Source organism: Staurois parvus, unplaced genomic scaffold (genome assembly GCF_062004578.1).
Source record: "Staurois parvus isolate SC_StPar_1 unplaced genomic scaffold, SC_StPar_1.0 ptg000243l, whole genome shotgun sequence".
Lineage (NCBI taxonomy): Eukaryota > Metazoa > Chordata > Amphibia > Anura > Ranidae > Staurois > Staurois parvus.
The window spans coordinates 221,731-233,978 of NW_028318039.1; the positions used below are offsets into that span (position 1 = coordinate 221,731).

A 12,248-nucleotide genomic window follows, 5' to 3' on the forward strand; every position below is an offset into this window, starting at 1 on the left:
TGAAAAACTAGTGAAAAACAGTCAGAAATAATGAGTAGGGAAAAAAAGGTCAGTGGCCTCCAAGTGTAAAACCATTCCTGTTTTGTGGGTCATCTCATTGTTGCCCATCTACTGCACCTGTTGTTAATTTCATTAACACCAAAGCAGCTGAAACTGATTAAAAACCCCCTCTGCTACTTAACTGACCAGATTAATGTCCCAGGAGTTTAAATGACTTGATGCTATACACTGTCCAAAAAGTGTTCCTTTAATTTTTTTTGAGCAGTATATATATATATATATATATATATATATATTTTTTTTTTTTTTTTTTTATTATAAATTGGTACTGACAGGCTGCACTGAATCTCTTCCTCTTTAATAATTGAGAGTATTGCTAATTTTTTGGTTGTTTAAAGATAAATCCACATATACATATATGCATTTCTCACATACACATACGTATTAAAAAAAAAAAAAAACACACACACACACACACTCTGTTCTATTAAATGGAGTACTAACCTCTTTAATCTGTGACTTTGACAACATGCCGCAATATGGTCTCCAGTTCCTTTTTATGATGCCAACTACTCTTCCAGATGGTTTTGCAGTTCTCTTTTCAACATTTTTTAGCTGTAATGAACCATTTACACAGTTTAGACACTAAAAACCATTCATTGTATACAGGAATGCAAGCACAGTATTTATCTGTAGGTGTTCCTGGCAAGCAGAGCAGAATGAAAAGGCCTGTTTTATCTGCTTGCCCCAATTAGTTAATAACATTTCCAATTTTTGAATGGAGAATTTATCAAAGCAATTGCAAATGATGTCGTCCAGGAGCTGCCAAGCCATCGAATGACAAAATGGGTAGGGCGGGGCTCTGGAAGTGACGTCACTACGTACGGGTTAGCCGCCGGTGTTCGTAGAGCCCGGAGCTGATCCGATTGTTTTATGCATGATCTTATTGCTTGTGTCGGCTATGACACTTTACTTGAGAGTACGGTTTATGCTCTCAAATGGAATAAAACATTTTTTGCAATGGTTTTACGCTATGAAGCTTCCTCTTCTCCTCCTTCCATATGATATATACATGCATGAGGATTTATCCGTAGAGGTGTAGAGGCTGTCGGCATTCCTGCAGATCATTGCTCCCAGAGCCACTGCTAATTAGATGTTTTATAAAATTACCAGCATAGAGTTTTGGTGAGTTTATTTAATTTGGCTAGTGGTGGATTTGTCACAGTGTGGTGGTGTTTGATAAGAAGCATGAATATTCATGAAGATATAAAAAAGAGATTTTTACACATTTATGTATGGACTTTTAAATATATTGATAATATTGTATGGACATATTGTTAATCACATATTAGTAGTGGTTATAGATATATGATACAGATGTAACAACATTTAAGATATTTGTTTTCACTTGTTATATAATTTTTTATGTTTTCGGTATTTAAATAGTTTCTTCTTTTTTTGGCACATTAAGGTTATAGTTAGGAGATAAGGTCTGCCTTTATATGTGATAGCATTCGTATCTTGAGGAGTGCTTATCTAAATATTTTTTACACTTCATTTTTTCTTGGTTCCCAAGTAATTAGAGAGCTGCTCCCTTCCTCCTTTTTTATTTTGTTTTAATTTGAAATTTTAAACAGTGGTATACATGTCAATTGGTGCCGTCCAATATTAAGATATAAGTAGCAGAAGTGACAAGCTTCTTTGGATTGCATAACAGGAACTGAATTCCTGTTCGTAAAGTTTTACCTGTAAATTTATTTTCTTGGAATACATCATGGGACACAAAGTATCTTCATGTTAATGACGACAGAGGTTATGCTGTCACCTTCAGGAGACTGGACACTCGCAAAAAATATAGGAAATCCCCTCCTAGACTTATACCCACCCAGCCAGGCAAGGCTTCAGCTTTTGTAGAAAACCATGGACCACAATGGAAGAGAGGTAGGATCTCTTCCAGATTCCTGATTATTTTTGTATTTCTACTAGTAGTATCTCACTCTCTTATCATGCGACATGACCAGACCCTGAGGCTTTGGCACATGCCTACAGCCACAATTGCTGGTTGTAAAACAATGAGGCTTTAAAATAAGGCCACAAGGGAAGAAATGAGGATGTTGCAGAGGATGCCCTAATTTGAAATCTGTAAACTTCTAAAAAGAAGACTCGGGAAAAGGTCATTTTAAAACAGTCTAAACCACTTTTGAAAGAGAACTCACAAAGGCCTTTTTGGTCTTAGATATACCCTGATCCTGGGGTTCTTCAGGGGTCCTCAGAAGAGGAGTCTTTCTTGTCCCCTTCTACCAGAGAAAGGCGGATAGGAAAAAACTGCCGACCGGCAACATCACAGGTCATTAACGCATATCCAGTGAGGTGTCCAGGTATCATTCCTCTGATTGCAGAAAAACCGTAGGCCAATCTCCTAATCCCTGGTGGAAATCTTGAGAAGCTGCCTATTTTCATGCAGAGACTGCACAGACATGAGAGACATGACCATCACCACAGACACCAGAAAAATAACTGAAGCCTTGCCTAGCAAGGAGGGGTTATGCAGGCCATAGATGGGTCGAAAATCGGCCGATTTGTCGGCCGAAAATAAAGTCGGCCGATTTTCGGATCGTTAGTGGGCGATTTGGTCGGCCGTTTTTCGGGATTTTGGCGGTTTTTTTTTTTTGGTAAAGTTGGAAAAAAATCGGCCGATCGGCCGATATTCGCGGCATTAATGGGCCAATCGGCCGATTTTTTACCGATAAAAAATCTGCGCATGAGCAGTGACCTGCAAGAGGAAGACAAAAAGAAGAAAAAGAAGAAGAGGAAGAGGATGAAGAAGAGGATGAAAAAGAGGATGAAGAAGAGGAAGAAGAAGATGAGGATGAAGAAGAGGATGAGGAAGAAGAAGAAGAGGATGGGGAGGAAGAAGAAGAAGAGGATGATGATGAAGAAGATGAGGATGAAGAAGAAGAGGATGAGGATGAAGAAGATGAGGATGAAGAAGAAGAGGATGAGGATGATGAAGAAGAAGAGGATGAGGATGATGAAGAAGAAGAGGATGAGGATGAAGAAGAGGATGAGGAAGAAGAAGAAGATGAAGAAGAAGAAGAAGAAGAAGAAGAAGAAGAGGATGAGGATGAAGAAGAAGAGGATGAGGATGATGAAGAAAAAGAGGATGAAGAAGAAGAAGAAGAGGATGAGGAAGAAGAAGAAGAGGATGAGGATGAAGAAGAGGATGAGGAAGAAGAAGAGGATGAGGAAGAAGAAGAAGAAGAGGATGAGGATGAAGAAGAAGATGAAGAAGAAGATGAAGAAGAAGAAGATGAAGAAGAAGATGAAGAAGAAGAAGATGAAGAAGAAGATGAAGAAGAAGAAGAGGATGAGGATGAAGAAGAAGATGATGAAGAGGATGAGGATGATGAAGAAGAAGAAGAGGATGAAGAAGAAGAAGAAGAAGAGGATGAGGATGAAGAAGAAGAAGAGGATGAGGATGATGAAGAAGAAGAGGATGAGGATGAAGAAGTAGGATGAAAATAAGAAGAATTCCAGTCCAGCAAAAAGTATCTCTGCAGAGAGCTCCGCTATTTCTGACAGTTCTCTGACAGTTCTTTGACATTTACAGCGGTTGAAACATTGTATCTATTTGTTTCCGAATAAAAACATCTGTATCCTAAATGGAAACAAATAGATACAATGTTTCAACCGCTGTAAATGTGAAGGAACTGTCAGAGAACTGTCAGAAATAGCGGAGCTCTCTGCAGGGACACTTTTTGCCAGCTGTAGAAGGGATGAAAATCGGCCGATTTTTTTTACCATTGATGGTAACGTCGGCCGCTTGAACGACCGAATTTTCGTTTTTTAAAAGAAAAATCTGCCGTTTTTTCTCCCCATCTATGGCCTGCATTAAGCCTAGGAGGGGATTTCCTGCCTTTTTTGCAAGTGTCCAATCACCTGAAAGTGGCAGTATAAACTGACTATCATGGAAATGAAGGTGCTATTTGCCTTGTGATGTACAATAAAGAAAAACAAAATACACTTTAACCACCGCAGTCATTTTCCTGTGGGTGGCTTGTACAGGCACTGTCACGTACCTGTATGTTAGCACCTTCTTCCAGGTCCCTCCCTCCTCATTGGTGGGTGGTATAGAGCATGTGGATGATATTCTAATCTCCTTGATGATCTCTGTAAAATCTCTCTTGGTTCTACAAGATTTTTTCAAGAAGTGTGCAAAGCGCTCAGAAATAACTCTAAACCGTTTATGCTTCCGGTGCATATTTTGCTTGAATTAAAAGTAGTATATCTCTTCTATCTCTCCACGGCACAGTCTTCACAACTCATATACTTAGGTATAAATCTCACATCGCCTGGGTGCAACTTATTTAATGCCAACTGCACTGTGCTACTAGTGAAAAAATGATTAAGCTATGTAAAGAATACAGTCAAAAACACTGAACTCTTGTGCAGGCAGGATAGCCTCAGTTAATGTTCATACTACTGCACATACTGTACTTCTTTCGCTCTCTCCTTATCCTAATCCTGCTCAAGTACCTCAAGAACATTCAGAGGCTCATGGTCAGTTTCATTTGGGGTAATACAAATAGCAGAAAATCTTTGTACACCCTTAACCCCTTCACACCTAAGGGTAAACAAATCTAAATGCCGAAGTACAATTTTGCAACGTTGAAATGTGTTGTTAAAACAGTACATACCATCACAACTACTTTGTAAATCCAAGTGAATTATACCTTGTTTTTTTCAGGACAAATTGGATTTTCATTTGGTGGTAAATGGTAATGGATATCTCCTGATTTTTTTTTATTATCAAAGGAAAACTGGCCCAAAATATTAAAATAAAATCTTTTTTTAAATTTAGCTGTGAGTTTCTTGTTACTACCGTAACCTACCACCAAATAACAACTCAAAATAAATTCTCCAGCACTTAATGGCAGCGATACCATATATGTGTATGTTATTATTTGTTGTTTGTACCCGTAGTACAGCCCAGAAACATTAGTGCACATTTTGTTTGTTTCATTTTACCTAAAACACACTGACACTTACTGACACAAATACCAATTTTTTTTAAATCCTGACCTTTGACCCTGCCCTTTTGACTTTGACCCTGACCCAAACACATACCCTGGCACTGAACTAGATCAAACCTTGATCTAGGTATTTTTTCTTTATTTTTAATATTTATCTTTTTTTTTTTTACAAACATTTTTTTCCCCCCTCTATGCCAGGAGTTAGAAAGATAAAATGCATCTCTCTCCTCCATTCATAGAGAGGAAAAAAACAAGGGGGCCAGGCTGTACAGTGACTGATCACTGTGACAGCCAATCAGAGACTATCACAGCGATCATGTGACCCGAATTCGGGAGTCCCGGGTCCCAATCATTAGAACGGGACCCAGTGCTCTGTGACACCGCAGTCTTGAACCTGGGAGAGCGCTGTGCGGCACGCTCACAGCAGAAACACAGGTACGCAAATATGCTGCCCCATGGAAAAATTTCCAGATCTGTGAGGCTGCATATTTGTGTTACGTCGGCATCAAGGGGTTAAATCACAAGTGAGGATGGGGGCCCTGATGTAACCATGTATTAAACAGTGACACAATGGTGGAGTGTATTCTCCCCTAAAAGATTGGCACCAATGGAACAGGACACTATTTCTGCTAGTTATTTAACTTACAATAAAACTAAACTAATAAATCTCAACATTCCTAAACCCTAACAAGTGGTACCTGGAACGGGCAAATTGCATTATTACCATTGAGAATTACAGTTGCAAGAAAAAGTATGTGAACCCCTTGGGATTACGTGGAGTTTTGCATGAATTGGGCATAAAATAGACACAACAATAGAAGAACACAGTCTGTTGAACATAATACTACACAAACATTAGATGTTGCCATGGTTTAATTGCACATAACATGTAAACATTCACAGTGCAGGGAGGAAAAAGTATGTGAACCTCTGAACTTAACTGGTTGACCCTCCTTTGGCAGCAATAACCTCAACTAAACGTTTCCTGTAGTTGCAGATCAGACCTGCACAATGATCTGGAGTAATTTTGGACCACTCCTCTTCACAAAACTGTTTCAGTGTAGCAATATTCTTGGGATGTCTGGTGTGAATCGCTCTCTTAAGGTCATGCCACAGCATTTCAATCGGGTTGATGTCAGGACTCTGACTGGGCCACTCCAGAAGGCATATTCTGTGCTGTTGCAGCCATTGTTTTGTTGAATTACTTGTATGCTTTGGGTCATTGTCCTGTTGCATCACCCATCCTCTGCGGAGCTTCAGTTGGCGGACAGATGGTCGTACGTTTTCCTGCAAAATGTCTTGATAAACTCTGGAATTCATTTTCCCATCAATGACAACAATCCGTCCAGGCCCTGAGGCAGCAAAGCAGCCCCAAACCATGATGCTCCCTCCGCCATGTTTTTCAGTGGGGATGAGGTCTTGATGTTGGTGTGCTGTGCCTTTTTTTCTCCACACATAGTGTTGTGTGTTCTTCCCAAACAACTCAATCTTCGTTTCATCTGTCCACAGTATATTTTGCCAGTAGTGCTGTGGAACATCCAGGTGCTCTTTTGCAAACTTCAAACGTGCTGCAATATTCTTTTTGGACAGCAATGGCTTCCTCCGTGGTGTCCTCCCATGTACTCCATCCTTGTTTAATGTTTTCCTTATTGTAGATGTGTCAACAAAAATGTTAGCATGTGCCAGAGATTTCTGTAGGTCTTTAGCTGACACTCTGGGATTCTTCGTTACCTCCTGCAGCATTCTGCGCTGTGCTCTTGCAGTCATTTTTACAGGACGTCCACGCCTAGGGAGAGTAGCAACAGTGCTAAACTTTCTCCATTTGTAGACAGTCTGTCTTACCGTGGACACATGAACATCAAGGCTTTTGGAGATACTTTTGTAACCCTTTCCAGCTTCATGCAAGTCAACAATTCTTGATCGTTGGTCTTCTGAGAGCTCTTTTCTGCGAGGCATGGTTCACAACAGTAGGTGCTTCTTGAAACCAGTAAACCCAAAACAGGTGTGTGTTTTTTAAGGGCAGGACAGCTGTCAGCAACACATCCAATATCATCACACTGATTGGAGTCAAGGTTGGCTCACTCCTGGCTCCAATTAGCTCTGGGAGAAGTCGTTAAGCTAGGGCCTCACATACTTTTTCCTCCCTGCACTGTGAATGTTTACATTTTATGTGCAATTAAACCATGGCAACATCTAATGTTTGTGTAGTATTATGTTCAGCAGACTGTGTTCTTCTATTGTTGTGACTTAGATGACGTTCAGAGCACATTTTATGCCCAATTCATGCAAAACTCCACATAATCCCAAGGGGTTCACATACTTTTTCTTGCAACTGTATATTTTGTTCCATGAAATTTGATATTTAAAAACTAAATAAAAGTATCTAGATTTGTGTAGGACATAGCAAACATGTAGGTGTATTTTACCTTTAATCATCAACAAAAGCAAAGACTGAGTAAAACATTTTCCACATAACTCAAGAGTAAACAAGTTACTGTAAAACACGAATTCAGATTAGTTTCATCCTCATTCACTGAAAGGGCAAGACACCACATTTTAAAATTATATTTATCTTTGCATGCTACACAAAACAGTAACAATTGTTTAAATACCATTTTTTCTTTTTCCTCTACGACTTCAATATCTTCACTTTCACCATCATCTTGGAGGACCACAGAGGATGGAGCCACCCAATTATCTTTTTCCAAGAGCTGTACAGCAACAATGTCTTCGTGCATTGCTCGGTTTAGGTTTCGCAACCCTTGTAAGATTACCTACAAATGTGTATGGAAATCATGCCATGCATTAGGATTGTATATAGGAGTCACTTTCTGTCTTTTTTTTTTTTTTACCACACATGCTTTACACCTGCAGCCATTTATAAAGAGTTTTCCTGTAAGGTGAAATGTTTTTTATTTGCAGCTACTTTTTTTTTTGTTGGGGGAGGGTTTACAGCCCAAATGACACCCAGCTAAATTGTGGACCTGTAGAGCTCCATACAATATGAGCACAACATACAAACCATGTTGAAATTATATTTTATCCTTCCCGCCCATTCCCCTGATTAGAATAATTGTTCTATGCTGTTGTAATGGGATTCAAACCATTAACAATTAGTTTCTTTTTGCACCCATTGCAAGCAGTTAACATGACAAGCTCCCATACGTTTGCAAAAAAAGGTATTAGGTTTTCAATATGTTATGTTACTGAAACAGATATTTATCAACCACTTACCATCCGGTCCATGTATGTAAATGGCCGGACGGGAGCAGTGCAGGAGTGGGTTGCCGTTCATAAACGGCGCACGCATTTTCAGCCTGTGCACGGTCCTTGGGAGCGTGTAGCACCGCGATTTGGTGCCCGCTGTGTCCGGAACACAGCGGAACACCGATCACTGTACGGGACCTCTGTGTGAGGTCCCGATCGTGTGATCACTGATTGGCCAATCAGTGATCACATGAATAGTAGTAAGCAAGATGTCACTTCCTGACATTGCTTACTACTTGTGAAATCTGTGAATGATCACAGAGTTCACATGGTATAAGGCTATTCACAACAACCTTGTACCATGTGACAAGCTGTGACCAATCACAGCTCACACAGTATTTCTCAATGGCTACAAGAATGCAGTCAGAGAGAAGGAGAAATTATTGCTTTTATAGCCTTTAGGGGTGTAAAAGCAATCAGTGTAAAAAAAAAAAAAAAAATCTTCATCACCCCCTACAAGTAGTGCAGTGTCAGTATGGTGACACTGCACTGCTAGGGTGACAGTATGTTAAAAAAACAAATAATAATATAAAAAAATTAAACAAAAATGTAAAAAAAGTATAATTTTTGGTTATAAACTAATTTGGGTTGTTTTTTTTCTAATAAAAGATAACTGAATACATTTTGGCCAAAAAAAGCATCTATTTTATCATAACACATAACAATGTACAAAAAAAATCATAGGAAAACCTACAATCCAAATACAACTATCTAATATGGATATTAGAGACATTTTATCTGGCGTGTGTGAACACAAGGGCCCAGTTTTCCTAGTGAAATGGCTATAACAATGCACTGATGCATAGTACAAACAAGCTGAAATTTGAAGATGCGCATTTGTGTTTCTGTGTAACTTGGTAAAATTTAGGGAAGGTATATATATATGGTTACCTCTTTGTTCTCTACAGCCTCTCCATGGACCCAAACAGTTCCTTCTAAAAAGTTGTCTCGACTTGCTCTGAATGTTCCTTGAAGGTAAATGCCAGATTTTATCCCTTGCTGTAATTTAGACAAAGGAAGATGCTCCGAAAAGATAATTTTACCACTTTCCACCTCATTCTAAGAAATAAAAGTAATGGGCTGTTAATTTCGAAAAAAAAGAAAAAAACTGAAATGTTTAAAATCTGAGCAAAATGATAAATTATAACCAGTAGCCATACAAAGTCACCTTTATTTTCACCTAAATGAATATAATAAATATCCAGCTAATTTCTGGCATGTTATTTAAAGTAGTATTAAATCCAAAACCAAAAATTAATTATATTGTTTACCAATCATTAAATGTGGTGGTTACATCAGTTTTCTTTGTTTTTTTTTCCCTCTGTTTTCACCTGGTGATTTGACATCCTCCCAGAACGAAAGAACCGGTGCCAGTCCATCATATCCTTATATGGCGGGCGGGAGGCAGTTAAAATACAAAAAAAATCTGTGCTTCTTAGTTCACCTCCAGTGCCAAAATTCACTTCAAAACTCGTGCACCCCCACCGGTTGTGCTCTCAACTCAAATATATGACCAAACTGTTAAGTGAGGTCATATACAGCCTGTGTCCCTTTAATTGGGCTGAATGGGATCCCTTCCGCTCATCTAACGGCTCTCCTCCAACAGTGGGTATGTTAAGAGAATAATCAGCTCACACTGCTTTATCCTTAAACATTCATTTATTACTATAACGTAGTACACTCACATGATCAATGTACAAAAAGCGCTTTGAGCAAGATATTGCCTCCTGAATATTAGCAGTGATGACATCCAGTGTATAGCCAGCTATCGCGCACTCCGAGATGGATGCGGTCCTCTGTTTTGTTAAGAATTTTCCATGTTGTACTATTTCCCACTCCCAAAGCAGGCTGCCCCCTCCAATCATCCCCCTCCCTCGCTGTGGAGTGACATGTGGTCTGGGTGATGACAGAGGTCACAGGCAGCCAAAGCACAGCAGGAGAGCTCCAGAGCTATAGAACCCCCAACGGAGCTGGGGCCTAGCTGTCTGGTAGCTGTGCAATCTGGGATATCGTAAAAGCATAAACCAAGTCCTTCATGGGAATTCAAAGACATTCCAGAGAAGGCATAAAACAAGACACCACATTCAACATCCGTTTTCCCCTATGATTTCATATCTTGGAATATGAGAGACTTATATAAAAACCAGGCATAGCTTCAGATTGGTCACGTTACTACAAATCGTTTGGTATATTACATTCCCTAGCTGAGATCAACAGGAGAGCATAAAATAAAATCTCCTTAAACCAACCCAGCAGGTATGTCATATTTCATATGTAGACATTCAGCAGACAATTCTGCATATTAATCTACCCGTGAGTGGAATGTTACACGTACCTAGGAAAAGTTATGGGCCAAAATATAAGCTATGAGAGTTTCTGGTTATAACTTAGGTCTCCACCTACACTTCCCTCCCCAAAAGAGACGATTGGTTTACTGCTCCAGGGAGACACCCTGTGAATTTGCTAAAAAAGCTAGGCTGAGTTGAGCTGTGTGAAGAGTTGAAGATTCTCCCAGTAACATTGAAACTGACAGTGGGAGATCAGAAATCCTTTTTGGGCTCATGAGACTTGAAGCTGCTTAACCCAAGGCTTTTTGTCAATTACTAATCTACCTAAACTTCTGTTGTTATCTCTTCGCTGTGCTATTGTTCTCTGTATATTTATATATATATTGGCTACATCTTTTTCTGTAAATATTTTTATTGCACCCTTTTGACCTTTTAGTAATAAATCTTACTTTCTGAAAGTGTTGAACTGTTTCGAACGCCTTTAATGCAAACTATGAATTCCTGCCTCTAAAGAGCGCTACTGTGTGTTTTAAACTTCGGTATATCTCTGCCTGTGGTGACAGTGGTATACAGACAATTATTCAAACATCAGTGTATTGCTAATATTGCCGAGTTTCCTCTTTCTCTGTAGAAAAAAAGGAGGTGGTGGCAGTGTGAAGGGTTAATTGCGTAATGAACCTGACCCAGTAACAATCGCTTCCAGGCTGCCGGTACACAGACTGTGGTCCATTAGCTGGAAAATCTGTGTGCAGGGTGCAGCTGGGCGTGGCATTGTTACGCACGTGACAGCGCGGTTTTAGATTGGCTAGTCCTTCAGTCACGAGTTTGGTGAGAAGGGTTGAGGGTCTGACGCCGCGATCGCCACAGAACACTCACATGATCAATATACAAAAAGCGCTTTGTGCAAGATATTGCCTCCGGAATATTAGCAGTGATGATATCCAGTGTATGGCCGGCTGGTGTCCGTATAAAACCATCAAGGGTCGTGATGTCAAAGCCCCTCCCCATCCTCCTACGATTATTCAATAAAGAGAGCGGTGTTCCTAAGAGAAGCTGATAGATGTCCTGCTTTGGCGTTTTGATGATCATATGGTGTTATAACTATTGCGCTTTTTGACTGTTCCCTGACTGGGAGGTCAAAATACAGGGTAAGAGACAGTGTGGTTGGTTTGGAGGTGAAGGGTCTTCTTCCTTTGTGTGACCTATTCCTCTAAGCAACATTAAGCGCAGCCTTTGAAATGAAGATTTATATGGACTGTCAGAATTTTTAGCTCACTTGCACAGTTTCTGGACTGCTTCATGCATTATACACTCACCAGCCACTTTATTAGGAAAACCTTGCTAGTACCAGGTTGGACCTCCTTTTGCCTTCAGAACTGCCTTAATTGTTGGTGACAGATTCAGTAAGGTGTTGGAAACATTCCTCAAGAGTTTGGTCCATATTAACATAATAGCATCACACAGTTGATGATTTGATGATGAGATGATATGAGCTTGGTGACATGGTGCATTACCCTGCTGGAAGTAGCCATCAGAAGATCGGTACACCGTAGTCATAAAGGAATGGACCATGGTCAGCAATAGTTCTCAGGTAAGCCATGGCGTTTAAACGATGCTCAGTTGGTACTAAGGGGCCCAAAGTTTGCCAAGAAAATATCCT

At 39.8% G+C, this 12,248-nt stretch overlaps 1 protein-coding gene across 1 annotated transcript in view; it reads right to left on the reverse strand.

Moving 5' to 3' along the window:
• DIS3 (DIS3 exosome endoribonuclease and 3'-5' exoribonuclease) overlaps positions 1-12,248 on the reverse strand; it is a 118,002-nt gene that overhangs the window by 73,347 nt on the left and 32,407 nt on the right. The window contains exons 7-9 of the mRNA XM_089680362.1: positions 9,192-9,359; positions 7,646-7,807; positions 505-615 (exon numbers count right to left, since the gene is read on the reverse strand). Of these exons, the coding sequence (XP_089536488.1) occupies positions 505-615; positions 7,646-7,807; positions 9,192-9,359 (441 nt within the window). The remainder of the gene's footprint in view (positions 1-504; positions 616-7,645; positions 7,808-9,191; positions 9,360-12,248) is intronic.